This window comes from Stomoxys calcitrans, chromosome 5 (assembly GCF_963082655.1).
Source record: "Stomoxys calcitrans chromosome 5, idStoCalc2.1, whole genome shotgun sequence".
NCBI lineage: Eukaryota > Metazoa > Arthropoda > Insecta > Diptera > Muscidae > Stomoxys > Stomoxys calcitrans.
Window position 1 is genome coordinate 34,224,793 of NC_081556.1, and position 14,511 is coordinate 34,239,303.

At 40.9% G+C, this 14,511-nt stretch overlaps 2 protein-coding genes across 2 annotated transcripts; both read right to left on the reverse strand.

Annotated features, from left to right (window-relative positions):
* Positions 1-4,792: 4,792 nt before the first annotated feature.
* On the reverse strand, positions 4,793-6,960 carry LOC106090413 (probable cytochrome P450 6a21). Its single transcript, XM_013256578.2, has 2 exons — positions 5,606-6,960; positions 4,793-5,350 (listed from the first exon to the last, which is right to left on the reverse strand). Exons 1-2 carry the CDS (start codon positions 6,684-6,686, stop codon positions 4,932-4,934), a joined length of 1,500 nt encoding a protein of 499 aa, XP_013112032.2. The 5' UTR covers positions 6,687-6,960; the 3' UTR covers positions 4,793-4,931.
* A 5,549-nt stretch (positions 6,961-12,509) lies between these two features.
* Positions 12,510-14,184, reverse strand: LOC106090412 (cytochrome P450 6a22). The gene is made up of 2 exons (XM_013256577.2): positions 13,054-14,184; positions 12,510-12,986 (listed from the first exon to the last, which is right to left on the reverse strand). The coding sequence occupies exons 1-2, from the start codon at positions 14,129-14,131 to the stop codon at positions 12,562-12,564; spliced, it is 1,503 nt and encodes a 500-aa protein (XP_013112031.2). The 5' UTR covers positions 14,132-14,184; the 3' UTR covers positions 12,510-12,561.
* Between the last annotated feature and the right edge of the window lie 327 nt (positions 14,185-14,511).

Consider the following 14,511-nt stretch of genomic DNA (forward strand, 5'->3'; position numbering starts at 1 on the left):
AATTTTACCTCATGACGGTTGTTCTATTGTACATTAGAAGGTAAGTGCAAAATTTGCAAAATTTTTTGGAAGATCTTGAAAAACTAAACCTATCCTTCCAGGCGTCAAGAATATCCTTCCAGGCGTCAAGAATAGAGCAATTATCGGTTTCTTAAGTGTGTTAATGAAATCATCCTCATCGGAGGGCTACGATGAAATCAACACCGGTCCTTTAAATTTGTTAAGGAGGAAAGATGCTGTCATGGGAAGATGCTCACAGTGGGATTGGAAAAAATTAGTGCAAATTTGACATCCAATTGTGAACAGATACAAATAGCTTCAATGATAACACAGTGTCCGTAGCCGCCACCTGACCAAACAGAAAGCTTCCCTTGGCCTCAGATCAGTGGTCGCAACAATTTGTCTAGCCACAATATCCAGAAGCATTAGGTGGTGCTGCCGATAAGGGACTTGTGGAGGGACCAATGGGACCCAATCGGTTCATATTTACCGGCCATGACAATATGGGGCTCAAATTAAAGGATTTTGGAAGTGCAGCACGAATTTGATATCCATGTTTGAGTCGAAATGTCTGAGGTGCCATCTCTCCCCTAATGAGAACATTACCCTAAGGAAGAACATTACCACCAGGAACCGAGAAGCGGCAAATTCTCACACATCAATGAGTGGTTTCCGATTCCAGTTTAAACTCAATAATAAAGGTCCCTTTTTTATACCCACCGAAGTCGAAGGATGGGGGTATATTCATTTTGTCATTTCGTTTGCAATACATCGAAATATCCATTTCCGACCCTATAAAGTATATATATTCTTGATCAGCGGACTATATCTTGATATATCCCCCATACAGACCGATCCTCCGATTTAGGGTCTAAGGCCCATAAAAGCCATATTTATTACCCGATTTCGCTGAAATTTGGAACAGTGAGTTGTGTTAGGCACTTCGACATCCTTCGTTAATTTGGACCAGATCGGTTCAGATTTGGATATAGCTGCTATATAGACCGATTTCCTGAATTGAGGTTTTGGGCCTATAAAATGCTCATTTATTGTCCGATGTTGCCGAAACTTGGGACAGTGAGTAAAGTTAAGCCCCTTGACATACCTCTGCAATATCGCACAGATCGGTTCAGATTTGGATATAGCTGCCATATAAACCGTTATCTAGTTTTTAGGTTTTGGGGCCATAAAAGACGCATTTATTGTCCGATGTCGCTGAAATTTGAGACAGTGAGTTTAGTCACGCTCTTCGACGTCCTTCTTCAATTTTGACCAGATCGGTCCAGATTTGGATATAGCTGCCATATAGACCGATCCTCCAATTTAGGGTCTAAGGCCCAAAAAAGCCACATTTATTATCCGATTTTGATGAAATTCGGGACAGTGAATTGTGTTAGGCACTTCGACATCCTTCGTTAATTTGGACCAGATCGGTTCAGATTTGGATATAGCTGCCATATAAACCGATTTCTAAATTTAAGGTTTTGGGCTCATAAAATACTCATTTATTGTCCGATGTCGCTGAAATTTGGAACAGTGAGTTATGTTAAGCCCCTTTATATACTTCTGCAATATCGCACAGATCGGTTCAGATTTGGATATAGCTGCCATATAGACCGATATCTAGGTTTTAGGATTTGGGGCCATAAAAGACGCATTTATTGTTCGATGTCGCTGGAATTTGAGACAGTGAGTTTAGTTAGGCTCTTCGACGTCCTTCTTCAATTTTGACCAGATCGGTCCAGATTTGGATATAGCTGCCATATAGACCGATCTCTCGACTTAAGGTTTTGGGCCCATAAAAGAGGCATTTATTGTCCGATTTCGCCGAAATTTGAGACAGTGAGATAAGTTAAGCCCCTTGACATTCTTCTGCAATATCGCACAGATCGGTCGAGATTTGGATATAGCTGCCATATAGACCGATATCTAGGTTTTAGGTTTTGGGGCCATAAAAGACGCATTTATTGTCCGATTTCGCCGAAATTTGGGACAGTGAGTTAAGTTAGGCTCTTCGACGTCCTTCTTCAATTTTGACCAGATCGGTCCAGATTTGGATATAGCTGCCATAGAGACCGATCCTCCAATTTAAGGTCTAAGGCCCAAAAAAGCCACATTTATTATCCGATTTTGATGAAATTCGGGACAGTGAATTGTGTTAGGCCCTTCGACATCTTTCCTCAATACGGCTCAGATCGGTTCAGATTTGGATATAGCTGCCATATAGACTGATCAAATGATTTAGGGTCTTAGGCCCATAAAAGCCACATTTATTATCAGATTATGCTGAAGTTTGGCACAGTGAGTTGCCTTAGGCCCTTCGACATATTTCTTACATTTGGCCCAGATCGGTTCAGATTTGGATATAGCTGCCATATAGTCCGATATCTAGGTTTTAGGTTTTGGGGCCTTAAAAGACGCATTTATTGTCCGATGTCGCTGAAATTTGAGACAGTGAGTTTAGTTAGGCCCTTCGACATCTTTCTTCAATTTGGCCCAGATCGGTCGAGATTTGGATATAGCTGCCATATAGACCGATCTCTCGACTTAAGGTTTTGGGCCCATAAAAGAGGCATTTATTGTCCGATTTCGCCGAAATTTGAGACAGTGAGATAAGTTAAGCCCCTTGACATTCTTCTGCAATATCGCACAGAGCGGTCGAGATTTGGATATAAAGGGTGATTATTTTGAGGTTAGGATTTTCATGCATTAGTATTTGACAGATCACGTGGGATTTCAGACATGGTGTCAAAGAGAAAGATGCTCAGTATGCTTTGACATTTCATAATGAATAGACTTACTAACGAGCAACGCTTGCAAATCATTGAATTTTATTACCAAAATCAGTGTTCGGTTCGAAATGTGTTCAAATTTTGACAAATTTTGTTCAGCGATGAGGCTCATTTCTGGTTGAATGGCTACGTAAATAAGCAAAATTGCCGCATTTGGAGTGAAGAGCAACCAGAAGCCGTTCAAGAACTGCCCATGCATCCCGAAAAATGCACTGTTTGGTGTGGTTTGTACGCTGGTGGAATCATTGGACCGTATTTTTTCAAAGATGCTGTTGGACGCAACGTTACGGTGAATGAACACATTTCGAACCGAACACTGATTTTGGTAATAAAATTCAATGATTTGCAAGCGTTGCTCGTTAGTAAGTCTATTCATGATGAAATGTCAAAGCATACTGAGCATCTTTCTCTTTGACACCATGTCTGAAATCCCTCGTGATCTGTCAAATACTAATGCATGAAAATCCTAACCTCAAAAAAATCACCCTTTAGCTGCCATATAGACCGATATCTAGGTTTTAGGTTTTGGGGCCATAAAAGAAGCATTTATTGTCCGATTTCGCCGAAATTTGGGACAGTGCTTTGTGTTAGGCTCTTCGACATTTTTGTGCAACTTGGCCCAAATCGGTCCAGATTTGGATATAGCTGCCATGTAGACCGATATCTCGATTTAAAGTCTTGGCCCCACAAAAGGCGCATTTATAATCCGATTTCACTGAAATTTGATACAGTGACTTATGTTAGGCTTTTCGACATGCGTGTCGTATATGGTTCAGATCCGTTTATTTTTAGATATAGCTACTGTATTTATTAGTATTTGGTCCAAATCTGAATATATTTTTATATAACTGATATGAGACATAAGGTATGAACATTTCACCGAATTTTGATGAAAGGTGGTTTACATATATACCCGAGGTGGTGGGTATCCAAAGTTCGGCCCGCCCAATGTTTTAATGTCCATGCATGGCACTGTACCTCGCAAATGTCGCCGACATTAAGAGGGAATAAACACCGCTTTGTCCAATGTTCTCGCCAGGATTCGAATGCATTCAGCGTCATAGCCTACAGTGGTGCGAATTCGATTTCCGCATTCAGGGCGAAGTGTCCCCACCCTAAAAAGATATTAGGGAGTTTAAGAAGGCGCAGCGGGTCGGGCTGGGTTGTCAAGCCAGCAAAAATTAAAGCTTCTAAGAACCGAACAAGGATGAACGAGAGACCGGTTTACATGAGAGCTATATCAGATTTTTGCTGATTTGAACCGTATTTGGTATAGTTGCTGGAAGTCGTTACAGAACACCTCATGAAAAACTTCACCTAATTCTGACAAAAATAGCGGCTTGTAAAGGCTCAAGATATCAAATCGGTAGATCGGTTTATAGGGGAGCTATATCAGCTTATGAACCGTTTTACACCGTACTTGGCACGATTGTTGAAAATCACAACGGAACACCACTTGCAAAATTTCAGCCAAATCGATCAATAATTGCGGCTGGTAAGGGCTCAAGAAATCAATATGGGTGCTATATCAGGTTATGGACCGTTTTACACCGTACTTGGCACGATTGTTGGAAGTTATAACGGAACACCGCATGCAAAATTTTAGCCAAATTAGGCAAAAGTTGCAATTCGTAAGGTCTCAAAAATTTAAATCGGGAATTCGGTTTATATGGGAGCTATAAAAGGTCATAGACCGATTTGAATCGTACTTTTCACAGTTGTTGGAAGGGATAACAGAACACTCCAAGCAAAATTTGTGGTTTCCAGGGGTTCAAGAAATCAAATCGGGAGATCGGTTTATATAGGAGCTATATTCAATCGTTATCCATTTTGGTAAAAATCGGTTCAGATTTAGATATAGCTCCCATATCTGAAATTCGCCCGATTTACTCTTATTAGGGTGTGTAACTAAAATTTTCAACTGATTTGCATGAAGTTTGTTATGGAATGTTATAAATATTGCTCATCGGAAAGCCTCTGCCAAATCTTATCAAAAACCGTTCGGTTTGGTTCAAATGCATTTTTACTTGCTTTCAATCGATTAGAATCACATTTTGCAATTTGTATGACTTAAAAGATAGTTCAATAAATAATTTGACCACGTAATTTTCGATACATTCGAATATCCAAATAAGCATATCACACTCTCTCCACCTTCAGATATATGCCATTCTTTGTAGATAACACAAATGATTTGGTATTCCAAATCAAGGGTATTTCAGTCTCTTCGCAGGGGGAAAATTTAAAATTGTGCAACAAATAAGCCAAACCCACTCGAGTTTGCATTATGCCAAAGCGCATGCCAATACAATTTCGTGGACCATCGCCGAAGGCTAGAAATTCCACTGTTTCACGTTGTTTAAGATTTGCCGCATCAAAGCGTTCGGGATCAAACTTTTCTGGTTCCGGGTAGATATCAGCATCATGATGTATGGCATGGGAGGGTATTATAATGGGCATGCCTTTTTTGATGACATACTTGCTGTGGCCCGGCACAACATAGTCCACCAGGGCTTGACGATTCAAGTGAGGAACAATAGTGTATTTGCGAAGGCTTTCTGTAAGAGACAATAAAGATTTTAAACGTTTGTGAGTTGCATATAAAAAAAGTTATTAAGATCTAAAAGTAGTTAGTAGAACATCTCTCTCTCTTTTCACTGGTATTCACACAACTTAAAACAGTTCTAAAGTGGGTTTTTTTTTATAGTTCTATAAACGGAATCTGTCAAAAAAGGCTACTTTAAGTTTTATGAAAATGGTCATTTGTCTTTAGAAAAACTTTTTTTTTGCAAATTTTGCATGTCATAACCTACCCGATATCACTTGACCCAAATAGGGCAAATCGTGCAATGCCTCATACGTTGTGGTGCCCTCTGCGTTGAAAATCTCATTGATCTCATAACGCAGTTTCTGCTGAATATCTTGATTAAGAGCCAACTCATACAAGGCAAAACCCATGGTCGATGACGAGGTCTCAAAACCACCAATGAAAAAGACAAAAACCTGTGCAGCCATCTCCTCCAAAGACATTGAGATGCCCTTCTCTTTTCCCTCGCCATTTTTAAGGTCCATTAAAATGCTGAGGAAGTCATTGGACTTAATGTTATTCTGCTCACGATAGGCCACTGTTTCGCGAACAATGCGCACAAAGAACTGTGTGATTTCATCCTTATTAATGGCCATATTGAGTTTGCGGGCCAAGGCAGGAAAGCCTTGCATGAAACTATTAACAAACTTTCCATGTCTGCGCTCGTTCAATGAACGCTTGCCCATGAGACGGAATTCGGCATTGGGATCCTTAAGACTGTTGCACTCAATGCCAAAGGCACATCTCCCTATGACATCGGTGGTGAAACGGGCCAAGAGCTCTTTAATCTCAACCTTCTGAGTTTTCTCGCTCATCTCTCCAAAAACCTGTACAAAGTTCTCCGCCACACTGATAATGTTGGGATACATAAACTTCATTTTTCCCGTGGTAAAGGTGGGCGACAATTTGTTGCGTAAATTCTTCCATTTCGCACCATCCAACAGGAATAGGTGGCCGGTTAGCGGATCGCCTTTCTCATTATGGAATAGACCTCTGTCGGTAAATTTGGAAAAATCTTTTATAAGAATATTTTTCATCAGATCCGTTTCCAAAATCAAAACGCCTGGCCTTTGAAAGAAATAGAAACCACAAAAAGGCCCGGAACCTTTGTGTTTCACATAGACCGCACGACTACAATCTCCAAAAGTGCGTTTAGTCATAACACCATGAAAGTTGCCGGCAAAAAAACTTGGTTCATCATGAGCAATGCCCTGGTCCTTCCAGTAATTTAGGCGTTTTTTCATAAAATACATTAATATCGAAGTCAAAGCAATGATAAGGTAAATCAATAAAGCAGCAAAAGCCATATCTTGATGGAGTGTTTTTTCGCGTTATACACGCTCTACGATTAAATATTGAATGAATTTTATGGATGGTTTTACGACCGCAACAAATTGAATACTAAAGAATTTTTCAACTTGCCAGTAGTTTTATAGAACCTCTTGCTTTCGAAGAGAAATTAGAGTGGGGCGATTGTTGTGTTCACAACCGGTTATGAGCAATGTTTTGGTCGCTCAATCATTGCCTACCTCAACGGACAGATAACGTAAGCCATCAATTATTCACGTATTACAGGTATGGCACATGCTAATGATCGAAAAGGTACCAAAAATGGTAACCAATGAAAAAATTTTATGAAGTTTGGGAAAAACCATGAATAATGGAGAGCATCCTACATGCAATAAAAAACTAAAAATCTTAACCGATCTGGGCCAAATTGAAGAAGGATGTCAAAGGGTCTAACACAACTCAATGTCCCAAATTTCAACAAAATCGGATAATAGATGTGGCTTTTATGGGCCTAAGACCCTAAATCGGCGTATCGGTCTATATGGCAGCTATATCCAAATTTGGACTGATCATAGCAAAATTATGGAAGAATGTCGAAGGGCCTAATACAACTCACTGTCCCAAATTTTGGCAAAATCAAACAATAAATGCGCCTTTTATTGGCGCAAAACATTAAATCGAGAGATCGGTCTATATGTCAGCTATATCCAAATCTGAACCGATCTGAGCCGAATTGAAGAAGGATATCGAAGGGCCTAACACAATTCACTGTCCCAAATTTTGGCAAAATCAAACAATAAATGCGCCTTTAATGGGCGCAAAACCTTAAATCGAGAGATCAGTCTATATGTTAGCTATATCCAAATCTGAACCGATCTGAGCCGAATTGCAAAAGGATATCGAAGGGCCTAACACAATTCCCAATCCCACCCCAATCCCAAATTTCATCAAAATCGGATAACAAATGAGGCCTAAGACCCTCAATCGGCGGATCGGTCTATATGGCAGCTATATCCAAATCTGGACTGATCATAGCCAAATTATGGAAGAATGTCGAACGGCCTAATACAACTCACTGCCCCAAATTTTGGCAAAATCAAACAATAAATGCGCCTTTTATGGGTACAAAACCTTAAATCGAGAGATCGGTCTATATGACAGCTATATCCAAATCTGAACCGATCTGGGCCAAACTATAGAAGGATGTCAAAGGGCCTAACGCAACTTATTGTCACAAATTTCATTGAAATCGGATAATAAATGTGGCTTTTATGGGCCTAAGACCCTAAATCGGAGGATCGGTGTATATGGCAGCTATATCCAAATCTGGACCGATCTGGGCCAAATTGACGAAGGATGTCGAAGAGCTTAACGAACTCCCTGTCCCAAATTTCAGCAAAGTCGAATAACAAATGTGGCTTTTATGGGCCTAAGACCCTAAATCGGCGGATCGGTCTATATGGCAGCTATATCCAAATATGAACCGAACTGTGCCAAACTGAAGAAAGATGTCGATGGGCCTAACACAACTCACTGTCCCAAATTTCATCTAAATCGGATAACAAATGTGGCTTTTATGGGCCTAAGAACTTAAATCGGCGGATCGGTCTATGTGGCAGCTATATCCAAATCTGGACCGATCTGAGCCAAATTGACGAAGGATGTTGAAGGGCCTAACGCAACTCACTGTCCCAAATTTTAGCAAAATCGGACAATAAATTTTGCTTTTATGGGCCAAAGACCCTAAATCGGAAGATCGGTCTATATGGCAGCTATATCAAAATCTGAACCGATCTGGGCAAAATGGAAGAAGGATATCGAAGGGCTTAACGTAACTCACTGTCCCAAATTTCAGCAAAATCGGATAACAAATGTGGCTTTTATGGGCCTAAGACCCTAAATCGGCGGATTGGTCTATATGGGGGCCATATGAAGATATAGTCCTATACAGCCCATCTTCGAACTTAACCTGCTTATGGAGAAAAACCTGCTTATATGGAAAATTTCAGCTCAATATCTCTATTTTCAAAGACTGTAGCGTGATTTCAACAGACAGACGGATGGACATGGCTAGATCATCTTAGATTTTTACGCTGATCAAGAATATGTGTACTTTATAGGGTCGAAAAATGGATATTTCGATGTCTTGCAAACGGAATGACAAAATGAATATACCCCCATTCTTCGTTGGTGGGTATAAAAATGTTCATCGCTTGTTAACCCCTCATAATGCTGGTGACATTTGTGAGGAACTATGCCATGTAAAATCTTTTCCCCAAAGAGGTGTCGTTTTGCCACACGCCGTTAGGAATCGGCTATAAAAAGGAGGCCCCTTATTATTGAGCTTAATACTTGAATGGTACAGTACTCATAGATATGTCAGAAGTTTGCCCTTGTTTCTTAAGGCAATGTTCTTGATCAAATTTGCATACTATCGTCTTCCGATTTAGGGCTTTGAGCTGCTTAATGGCACATCCATCACCCACTTTTGGTGGGTCCTATATTACACCACACAGATAGATGGTTATGGTTAAATCAAAGCAGCAAGTAATTCTGAGTCGATGGGTATTCCAATCAAAAGGTCAGTCTCCTCTCATTTTAGTCCTACCACAGTAGTGGTCTACGGTACAAGTTATCTTAGATCTCAAATACAGCACTTATTTTGTACGTCGAGTCAATCTAGGGCTCGGAAGCATTCTCATTTTCATGTGTATAAACAAGCATACACAAGTCCATACACTCAAAAAGATTGATAGACCGTTTAAACGATGGTTGGAGCCGCTGTAATCTCTAGTGCAATGTTCAAAGCAAGTACAGTGACGCATTCTATGTATAAGACCCTCTACCAGTGATGCCAACTTAGTGCTTTTCGCACTAGATTTGGTGCTTTTTAGGCCACCAAAAACCTGAAATGGTATCACCTAGTGCCAAATTAAAAAAAGGTACTGAATGAACGCTTTTTCTATGTCTGTCTAGTTCTTTTTACCTTTTTTTTATCCACCTCCATAGGATGGGGATATACTACTTTCGTCATTCTGTTTGTAACACCTCGAAATGTGTGTCTAGGACCCCATAAAGTAAATATATTCTTGTTCGTCATGACATTTTAAGTTGATTTAGCCGTGTCCGTCCGTCTGTTCATACGTCTGTCCGTCCGTCCATCTGTCCGCCCGTCCGTCCGTCTGTCTGTCTGTCCGCCCGTCTGTCTGTCCGCCCGTCTGTCTGTCCGCCCGTCTGTCTGTCTGTCCGTCCGTCTGTCTGTCCGTCCATCTGTCCATCTGTCCGTCCGTCCGTCTGTCCGTCCATCCGTCCGTCCATCTGTCCATCTGTCCGTCCGTCCGCCTGTCCATCTGTCCGTCCGTCTGTCCATCTGTCCGCCCGTCTGTCCGTCCCTCCATCTGTCCGTCCGTCTGTCAGTCGAAAGCACGCTAACTTTTGAAGGAATAAATCCAAGCGCTTAAAATTTTATTAGTGTAAGCCGGTTGGGATTGTAAATGGGCCAAATCAGTCCATATTTTGATATCGCTGCCATATAAATCAATCTTTGGTTTGAGTTCTTGAGCCTTTACAGGGCGCATTTCTTATCCGATTTGGCTGAAATTTTGCACGTGATGTTTTCGTATCACGTTGAAAAACTTTGCTAAGTAAAGTTTAAATCGATTTATAACCTGATATAGCTGCCATATAAACCGATTTTCCGATTATATTGCTTTAGTTTCTAGTAGCGCAATTGTCATCTGATTTGGTCCAAATTTTGCACATATCTTTGATGAATGACTTACAACAACTGTTCGAAGTATGGTCGAAATCAGTCCATAACCTGATATAGCCGCCATATAAACCCATCTCCCGATTAGACTTAATGAGCTTCTAGATATATATATATATATATAAAGGGTGATTTTTTAAAAGCTTTAGGGAACTTTTCAAAAAATGGGTCAGCAGAGGAATATCCCTAGTAGGTGTACTGCCTCCTCTACTTTGGAATATAGCCATTAACAATATATTATTGTCTCTGGAAGAAAAAGTCGTAAAAGTGGCCGCGAATGCTGATGACGTGGCAATTGCGGTTAGTCGAAAGTTTCCCAGCACTCTAAGAAATATACTTCAGGAAGCTCTACGTGCAACAGCAAAGTGGGCTACCGAAAGTCTAGGTATAAATCCGTGGCAGAAGTAGTTCTTTTCAGCAGGAGATACAAGTTGCCTACAGAGGCACCTGTCTCCTTGGGAGGGGAGGATGCTCCATTTACAGAAAGCGTAAAATACGTGGGTGTTTTGCTGGACAGGAAATTGAATTTCAAATTCAACTTTTTGGAAAGGGCAAGAAAGGCCACTCTTGCCCTATACACCTGCAAGAGATCCATTGGCAAAAGTTGGAGGTTTAGACCGCATGTCATGCATATGGTATATACTGCAGTTGTCAGACCTATAATGATATATGGTGTTGTGGTCTGGTGGACGGCGCTTCAAAAGTCCACCTACTGCTCCATATTTAACCGGATCCAAACGATGGCTTGTTTGTGCATCACAGCCGCACTGAGGACGACACCATCTGATGCACTGAATTTAATGCTACATCTATTAACTCTGGACATTGCGGCTACCCAAATTGCAGCGACCACTGCCTTGAAGTTAAGGGAGCTTTCTCATTGGTCATGTGGCGGCTATGGACTCGTGTTATCCTTGATACAATATCCGATGTTCCAGGCAGTGTGGATTACTGTACCACTATTCCTGATAGAACCGATTGGAACTACGATATCCCTGGTAACAGAAGTTACACAGACTTCTATATGGATGGTTCCAAACTAGACGACCAGATGGGCTTTGGAGTGTACTCTAAAGAACTGGTCATATCGAAGAGGTTACCCGACCACTGCAATCTGTATCAAGCAGAGATCCTTGCAATTAGGAAGTGGTGGATTGGCTAAGATACAATATAATGTCATTACGACGATTGGCATAAATATCTTCTCAGACAGCCAGGCAGTCATTAAATCCCTGGAGAACATATTTCTGAACACAAAAACCGCCCACGGCTGTCTCAGATCTCTCAACGAGATGGCTGAACAGTTTACAATTCACCTGTTTTGGGTGCCGGGCCCCAGAGATATCCCAGGGATTCTAAAGCGGATGAGTTTGCAAGACTAGAAACTATCCTACACATTCCAGGGATACTGGAATCTGTGGATATGCCTCTAGCGACATGTAAGCTAAGTTTTGAGGGCCAGGTCCGAAGGACAACGAATGATAGATGGTCACAAAGAAGGGACTATGAGCAGTCCGAAACTATGTGGCCTAATTTAGACTTGAAGAGGTTTATTGCTTTGCTGTCATGGGCTAGAACAGACGTCTCAGTCATTGTGTCCGTCATGACAGGTCTCTGTCTAAACGGAAAACATGCTGACAGACTAAAGGTTGCCAGCAACGACTTTTGCAGAAGCTGTGAGGACATCGAAAAAAGAAGAGACTGTATAACACCTCCTGTGTGTGTGTCCCGCATTAGCAGTTAGAAGGAGTTCCACTTTAGGTTCTCATTTCTTTGAGAACCTGTATGATTTAGCGCATGTGAACATTCTCAAGTTATTGGACGATAGGAACTAGAAGGCATCTTCCTTCTTCTGTTCCTGCGGTATCACAATTGACAAAGACGTCTAAGTGAGTCTGATGGCAGACTGCCACTTAAACCTAACCTAACCTAGGAGGGGACAGACAACCACCGACGACAGTTTTTCTGATGTTCTCGCCAGTATTCGAACCCAGGTGTTAAGCGTCATAGGCAGGCATACTTACCTCCACATATTTGGATGTGGCTGTCATATTAAAAATGAGGTTTTAACTGCATTTTATATCAAAGGCTTGTATTCTGTCCCAGCTGATTTTTTCCCTTGCTCACAAAATTTCTACCTTTAAATAGATTCCATTTTCCACACTGGCTATATAACGAACATTCTTTTTAAATTCCACTTCTTGGGGTGTTTTGGCTGATACAGAAAATCGAAATTTGGATAGTAATGTAGCCAAACCAAACAATAATTCCATTTTTCCAAAACCAGCTGCGATGCAATTGCGAGGACCATCACCAAATGTAAGAAAAGTGTGTGGTGGTCGCTCTGCTTCTTCGGCTTCATCAAAACGCTCGGGACAAAATTCTTGGGGATTTGGATAAAAGTCGGGATTATTGTGAATGCTGTAAACGGGAATCATCACAGTGGTATCCTTTGGCAATGTAATAGGGCCAGTGGAAGTATTTAGGATGGCGGTATGACGGCAATAACGCATCAAGGCGGGCGCAATGGGATATTTGCGTAGAGTTTCTGCAAAAATGGAAAGAGATAAGGGATTTGAAATCCGTGAAGTTAAGACATTTTGTCAAACTCTTACCCTGCACAATTTGTTGGATATATTTTAAACTTTTCAAACTATCATGGGTTATTTTATCACCATGCTCTGATTTCACTTGCATAACTTCCTGCCGGGCCTTATCCTGTATTTCGGTATTTCGCGACAACTCAAAAAGGGCTTGACTCAAAGCTGCTGCCGTAGACTCATAGCCTCCTACGAAAAATATAAACACCTGACCCACCATCATTTCCAAGCTCATGTGGGGTTTTTCATTTTTATTTTCTGCTTCAACATTTCTACACTCTATTAGCAAATCCATAAAATCATTGCGCTTGATATTCTCTTTTTCGCGGTAAGTCAAAGTCTCTTGGACTATATGGGTAAAGAAACGAATGGAGTCTTGGGAGTGATATTTGAAGTTAATGAAATGCATTAGCCAGCTATACTTTTCGGCAAATTGATCCCAAAATGTACGGAAATGTTGCAGCAAAGCCTTTTCACCTTGCAATTTGAACTCCGCCTGGGGATTTTTCAAGCTGTTGCATTCAATGCCAAAGGCCACTGTGCCTATGACGTCCATGGAGAAACGTTTGCATATGTCATGCATGTCCACTATGTCCTCTCCGCGAAATATTTGCTGCTGCAGCACCTGCACAAAGTGATCGCCCACCTCGGCCATGGTGGGGAAGATATATTTCATTTTGGCTGGCGAGAAGGCAGGTGTCAATTTCAACCGCATAGCCTTCCAAATGTCATAGTGAAATCTAGCCAGATTCACCAATAAGGGGTCCCTGTGATTGATGTAGAAACCACGATCGGGAAAATTTTCAAACTGTGAAGTCAGCACTTCCTTTATGGCATTCTGATCCTGCAGTATTACTGTTGTATTCAGCAAGGATTCGACCACTTTACAGGGCTTGTCCTCAGCGCAAAGTTCCTGGTATATCTTATCCACCACCAGAAACAAGTGATCCTTTTTGACTTTTTGTATAAACTCCAAAACGCCTATGGTTTCCACATTTTGCCTTTTCCAAAACTTTTGCCTTTGGGAATACCTCAAAAATATCACAACCAGGGTGGTGCTCAATAGCAGAGCAAAAGTCAAAATCCAAACCATTATGAAGGGGATTAATTAAAGTTGAACTCGCAAACTGATGTCGACGTATTGAATTTAAAACCACGACTAAAGATTCATTTGGAATTGATAAGGAAATTGCAATTTTTCCCCGCTTACAATTGTAAGCAGCATTGAGAGCTGTAATAGCCTACGGTAGATTGAGCATTAATCAGTCAATAAGGTTATAAAAACTTGTTTTCATGGAAAAGTGTTTAGATATTTGATCATCACTTCATTCAAATTTAATGATCAATAGAACATTTGATCGAAGTTTAATATATATATGAGAAATACCTGTCGGTTATAGACACCATATTAAAAATATTAAACAGATCTAAAACCAGTAAGGAAGGGCAAAAGTCGAGCAGGGTCGACTGTAC

Bases quoted from the DNA above. Each gene is read 5' to 3' on its own strand.
- LOC106090412 (XM_013256577.2), bottom strand. From the start codon at position 14,131: ATGGTTTGGATTTTGACTTTTGCTCTGCTATTGAGCACCACCCTGGTT. The intron at 12,987-13,053 runs GTAAGAGTTTGA...CCATTTTTGCAG, and splicing joins TATCCAACAAATTGTGCAGG to AAACTCTACGCAAATATCCC.
- LOC106090413 (XM_013256578.2), bottom strand. From the start codon at position 6,686: ATGGCTTTTGCTGCTTTATTGATTTACCTTATCATTGCTTTGACTTCG. The intron at 5,351-5,605 runs GTAGGTTATGAC...TGTCTCTTACAG, and splicing joins TTTGGGTCAAGTGATATCGG to AAAGCCTTCGCAAATACACT.